This window comes from Gavialis gangeticus, unplaced genomic scaffold (assembly GCF_001723915.1).
Source record: "Gavialis gangeticus isolate Ggan-Ray unplaced genomic scaffold, GavGan_comp1, whole genome shotgun sequence".
Classification (NCBI taxonomy): domain Eukaryota; kingdom Metazoa; phylum Chordata; order Crocodylia; family Gavialidae; genus Gavialis; species Gavialis gangeticus.
The window spans coordinates 32,320,207-32,326,729 of NW_017729034.1; the positions used below are offsets into that span (position 1 = coordinate 32,320,207).

Consider the following 6,523-nt stretch of genomic DNA (forward strand, 5'->3'; position numbering starts at 1 on the left):
CACACCCCCATCCCCAGTGGATCTCCTATCTTCCCCAGTCTGCTTGCCCTCCCACTCCCCTCATCCTGACTTACCTGATATCAAGCAAACATTATGAACCAATTTAATCCCCCCATAATGCCCCCAAATGTCTGTACTTAGCTTTCATTATTTTATAGATCTCTATCCTTTTCCCCTCAGCTTTTTCCTTTCCAAACTGAAGAGACCTACCCTTTTTATTCTCTCCTGGTATGGCAGCTGCTCCATAATCCTGGTCATCTTGGTTGCCCTTCTCTGTACATTCTCTAATTTTACTATGTTATTTTTGAGATGTGGAGAACCACATACAGTGTTCAAGTGTGAGCTCACCATGGATTTGTATAACAGTATGATGGTATTTTCCATTTTGTTTTCAGTTCTCTTGTTAATGAAGCCAACATTTTATTAGCTTGTGTGGTCACGACTGCATATTGAGTTAATTTTTCAGAGAATCATCTATGACAACTCCAGGGTCTCTTTCCTGAGTCATAACAGATAGTCCAGAACCTAGCACTGTATTTGTACAGTTGAACTTATTTTCCCCCACCTTCAATGCGTCAGCTTTGAAGTCCAACTGTCATTTTTTTTGCCCACTCACTTAACTTTGTGAGATCTCTCTGCAGCTCCTGTCAGTTTGGGATTTGACTATCCATACTGAGTTGTCATTCTCATACTGAAGGTTCCTCAACCTTTCATGACAATCTATAATATTTGTCCTTGTCTCCTAATAATTCTTCAAACATTTGCTCCACCAAAGAAGCTAACCTCTACATCAGCCACTCCTGCTTCTGTGCCTTTTCCCTTTCTATCTCCAATGCATGGAGAAACCTGCCTGTCAAATCACTACCACTTCCTTGTTAATCTTTCTTTGAAAAGCCTGTTGCTTACACGTAGGATGCCAGTTTACCAGAGAACAACAGTAACTTGAATAAAACTACATACATTCAATTAGTGAAGTATGGCATGGTTCTATTGTCTTTCAGGTCTGGCAGACATTATTTTAATTGTGCATTATGTATGATTATCAAAAGACACATTGTAACATGCCAGCTAATAAACCAGTTTATCCCAGAATAGCAGTGGCAGATGAGCTACAAAGAAGGCACTCGTTGAAATAGCAACTTTTTCATGGCATGGAAGTATCCTGTGATAATTCTAATATATGGCCAGTTGGCAGGTGTGATACTTGTATATAACGTACAACAAATGTAACATCTGCCAGGGGCTTACATTTGGTTTCTTACTTTCATGTCTGGTACCCAATTTAAAATTAGTGTATAATTTCTTTGGGTTACCGAAAATACCTTCCTACTGTAAAGTAGCATTAACATTGTGAAGTTTACCTACTCGGTTTTTTTCTACTCCTTCGGTAATTTATTTATTTATAGAACTTCACTTTTAACTGAACAATTTTTTCATTAATGAAATGCTGAGGTTTACATCCATGTCTCTCATGCATCTCTTGTGGATTTCTATGGGAGTTCTGTACACAGAGCAAGTGCATATCAGGGTTCATGTGGACATAACCTAAAAACCTATATGCAAGTAGCTCCACTGATTTTAATTGGGCCTGCCTGCATAAGAAGCCCTTGCAGTTGTAAGACCTTGCAGGCTGAGGTCTTTAATGCATGAATCCAGAGTTTCAAAAATACATACAGATTCTGCAGCTGAAAGGAACATGCATCATAGTTTACCATTTTAACCTTTGATTCTGCAGTATTATCATTTACTCGAGAGGATGAGTCAAGAGCTACCTGGAAACTGTGGCTGCAGGTTAATTGTTGAAATTCCAGGAGAAAGCTGAGGCTGACCAGGCTCTAGTATAGTTTTTTCTTGATCATCAAGTGAAGCTAATTCCTGAAGAAAAATGGATTAAAAATAATAATTTGAAGATGTGCTTTTAATTCAGTTCATTGGAACGTAGCGGCTAGGAAAAAAAAGTGACAGTTGTCCCATATGAATTATTGGATAGCAAAACACTGAGTATACCTAATCAATATATTATATTATGATTGCATGTAATTTTTAAACAATGGCTTGCCATTAAAAAATTGCCATTATCTGAAGTGGTCACTTAATTAGATTCACAGTCCATGTCTGTATTATTTATAAATTGTTCACTCTTGAACAGTTCGAAATGTACTTAATTTCAGTTTTGCATGTAACTTTATATTTTATATATAGACCTATACAAGGGTGGATCTGGGGAGATGGGGCACAGTGGTGCAGTTGCGCCTGTCTTGATTCCTGGTTCATATCAATTTTAAAATCAGTTGCCTGGCAATGGCAGCAGCATTTCTAACCAGGCAGCAATGAGTCACTTAAGAGCTCAGTATAATCTACCTGAGTCCTTCTAAACTCTTCATTCCACAGATGTTAATGACCCTTTCTCCTTTTTAATGGTCTTGATGTTACAACTAATCAAGCTATCCTTTCTTCAGCAATTCTGCTGTCAGTTAGCTGCTCCTGGTGGGGTTGCCAACCCTCCTGGATTGGCTGGGAATCAGCATTGATTTCCCAGTGACTAGTGAAAGCAATCTGGGAGATTTTAATAGGATATTTAAAAAAAGAAAATCTCCCAGAATAGCTTCAGTCAGAGTTGGCAACCCTAGCTCCTGGTAATGAAGCTGCTATTTAACAGCATTGTGGACTGTTGTTAACTCTAGCTAAACACATTAACTCAAGTGTGAAAATAACTTTTAGTGAAAAATTAGATGCACTGCCAACAAGCTCAAGAAGCTAGATTTTGTTTTATGAATCTGGATAAGAGATGTACAGTAAAAGCTGTGTTAACTGCCTTTTTAGTAACCGGCACACTCTACTAACTGGAATTTCCAGCTGGCTGGCCGGATGTGGGAGGGGGTGGGAAAGCTCGCATGTGGTGGCAGCCGCTGCCACCCCTACCCCACACTCCACATCCAACCGAAAACCCCTGCCTCGGGTAGCCAGCATTTTTAGATTACTGGCACCCCTCATTCCCCACACATGCTGGATAACAGAGCTTTTACTGTACATTTAACTCTAATGACTCATGAAACAACCATTTTAAAACTATTTGTTGCCTAGCTTATTGTGTTTTATACATAATAGCAAATCAACGTATATTCCAATAATGTTATACTTGTTTTTGCTTTGATTTTAACTGGAATAATATAGCCATAGGCCCCTGGCATATTACTAAAGAATCTCATTTCTTTTTAACCAGAGAAAAATGTGTTGCTTTATATGGGATGATGCACAACACCATCTGCACCTGCCTTTTCAAAATCCTATATCTGCCCATGGATCTATATTACCCATGCAGAACACACTCATGTAACTGTAGATCTCTGACCATTATGATTAATTCTCTTATCCTTTGTCTTGCACCTTTTATTTTCATATGATTATGAAGCCTGCATACCTACAGAGAAGTAAAATGAAGCACACCTATTGTTATTCCTACCAAATCAAAGCAGAAAGTTTTAGAAGATTGCTTACTACAATACAGTACTCTATTTTAGAGCCTTGCTTTTCATAATCACACAGACCACTCAGTGGAGAAAATAACAGCATGCCTCAGCAAAAGGTACATAAACAAATACCAAGCAAATCCTTGATTTATATGACTTTTTATATTTTTTCTGTTTAAAAAGATCACAAAATATATTGACGGTTTCTGTCAGAAAGATGTGCAAAGTATTACAATTATATAACTTCATATGGGGGAAATTTGAGTCATAGGCCACTTCCACATGTGCATGGACGTTTGTTTCTCAGGGGCGCACCTTGTCCTTGGGGAATGTCTGTGCCACATGCCCTCTGGCACGCAGCAAGTTATCCTGAGTAGAGTAGGGGAGGCTGCGGCCAGCACTGGGCTGGCTCCAGTAGCCTTACCTGGGGTCCTGGAAGCCTTCTGGGGCTGCAGCAGTGGCAATCCTGCTGCATAGAGCTTGGCTGGCAGCTGCAGTGTGACTTCAGCCAGCTGGGCTCTGGTTTTGAGTGGTGCCACTTTTTTCTGCAGGTTTTTTTGCCCCCTGGATATCCTTGCAGCACAGAAAACAACTGAATGTGTGGTATATGGTGCTGCAGACATGTCTGCGGTGATACCACACAACCACACTCATCTGGACATGGCCATAGTGTTTAAGCAGGCAGGAAACATTAGATCATTTGGTTTCATTTCCTGATTACCAGAAGCCATTAAATTTCACACTGTACTGAGCGCAATAATTTGAGTTTAACTAGGGGATAACTTGTGTGTTGGCTCAGGTATACTTTTCAGTTTTGATATGGATCATAAAAAAAGGAGACTTCATTCCTTCCCTTTAGTTTGATCCAATGGTTAGTCAGCCTCACTCTTTAAAATGTGTGCCTTATTAATCATACGAATTTTACTGCAGTACATTTTCAACCACACATTTTCATAACCACATGGAGTTTAGTGTAGTTGTTTAGTGTTATAGGCCATGTGTAGATGAAATGAAGGACGTGTGCATGACACTTTAAAGCGGGTTAAGTGCTTTTGCACCGCTTTAATGATGTTGGTGTTTGCAAGTGTCAGCAGTATATTGCGCAGTAATTCCAGCTGCTGTAGCAAATTCAGTGGCGTAATGCGCCTTGAATGACTTGGGGCGCAACAAACTAAAACACCTCTGAAGAGTTTTAGTTTGCTGCCCTACAGCTGCACAGTGAAGCACTGGGCTTCATGCAGCTCAGGGGCTCTGCAAGAAGCTCATGCAGGCAGCCTGACAGCAGCCTGGGAAGGCAAGCTCTGCCCAAGGAGACAAAAAAAAAAAAAAAAAAAGCAGTGAGCCTGATCTTTATTTTCCCCACCCTGGAGCCTGCCTGCCTGCCTGGGCTGCACAGGGGCCCAGTGTTTCCCTCTGCGGCTGCAGTGTCCCCTGGGACCACTGGAGCTGGGTGCCGCCTGGAGGGGGGGACGCCGCTGCCATGGAGGGAAGCACCCACCCCAGCCCCCGCAGCCCAGGGACCACTCTGCCTACCAGCAGCCCCTCCCTGCCATTGGAGAGGCAGGTAAGTGCATGGGTATGTGCATGACACAGGCATTTACTTGGCCCTAAATTGAAGTGGTGTTTTTAAAAACCCACCGCTTCAATTTAAGGCCCCTGCTTCATCTACACACACCCTTAGTGTATTTTGCAAACTATCCATATGGGCCCCAATTGAGGGAAGCATACCTCATCCGGATAGCACCTTAATTACATACTTAATTCTGGGTTTACAGCCCATTGAAGCAAATGGAGCATGAACATATGCCTAAATTTAACCACAGGTTTTGCTGAACAGCGATGCAGTACTGAACCAACACCTAAGCTTTATGGCAATAACACTGAATTGGAAGCCAAAGCTTTAATGTTTATGATCAGGGATCCGGGTTTTCCATTTCCCATGGAAAAACAGAGTAAAACACAGATTTCCTCCTTGCCACAGTAAAGTGTGGATTTCTCATTTTAGCAGAGAAACCTGCATATTTTGCAGTGTTGCAGCCTGCAAGGGGCTGGGAGGGAGTGGGAGGAGTGCAGTCAGGCAGTGGGCACCATGTGCATGTATATACACATGGCCCCAAGCAGTCTGGAGAGCAGCTCCTGCAGGTAAGTGTGTGTGTGGGGGGGGAGGGGTTGGGGAGACTGAGGCCCCCATAGGGAGGGAGGGACAGTGTTGGGCAGGGCTAGAGCTAGGGCTACTGCCTTGCCAGGCAATGTGAGGGGGTTGGGGCTTGGGGCCGCAATGCATAGCCACAGGGCCCTGGCAGGGAGCAGGACAGGCTGCGGGTGGCTTGTCCAGAGGCAGGGGGGGATGGATCCCCACTACCGCACACACTCCTGGAGGGGGAGGGGGAGGGGGAGGGGGAGACCTGCATCTCCCAGATCTGTGCATGGGACAGAAGCGGAGATGGGCTGTGCACTGTGGGCTTGAGCTCCCACCCTGCTGCCCTCCCCCAGGGCCTTCGCAGCCTGACAGGTGTGACCTGGTGCTACAGGGCAGAGTGCAGCCGCACAGGGAAGTTGGTTGCAGCTGCAACCTCCGTGCTTCCCTGGTGATGCATCCCCTGCATGTGTGGGGGCAGCATGGGCAGCAGTGCAGGGTTGTGGCTCTCACTGCAGCCCCAAGCAAAGGGGAGGCATTGCCAGGGTAGCGCAGAGCTCGCAGCTGCAAGCAGTTTTTCTGTGTGGCCCAGCATCCGGGTCACACCCACTGGACTGTGGAGGCCCCAGGGAGCAGCAGGGTGGGAGCCCAAGACTGCAGGATGTACCTGCCCCCACCCCTGCCCCATGCACAGGTCTGGGGGTGCAGTTCCCCCCCTGCCCTCCAGGAGTGGGCACTGCCCCCCCCCCAAACCCATATTAGGCAGTGGGGGCAGAGCCAGGCTCCATGGTCTGCTCTGTTGCATCAGCTACTGCCTTCTGTTGGGGGCAGGGAGCTGCATACCCAGGTCCTGGCCCCATAGCCCTAGCGGCTGAGGGCCCCTCTGGCAGGGCTGGGGGGAGGCAGGGGGTGTGGG

At 45.0% G+C, this 6,523-nt stretch overlaps 1 protein-coding gene across 1 annotated transcript in view; it reads right to left on the bottom strand.

Moving 5' to 3' along the window:
* Positions 1 to 6,523, bottom strand: part of LTBP1 (latent transforming growth factor beta binding protein 1) — a 461,583-nt gene that overhangs the window by 159,113 nt on the left and 295,947 nt on the right. Inside the window, exon 13 of the mRNA XM_019526927.1 lies at positions 1,773 to 1,875. Within this exon, the coding sequence (XP_019382472.1) occupies positions 1,773 to 1,875 (103 nt within the window). The remainder of the gene's footprint in view (positions 1 to 1,772; positions 1,876 to 6,523) is intronic.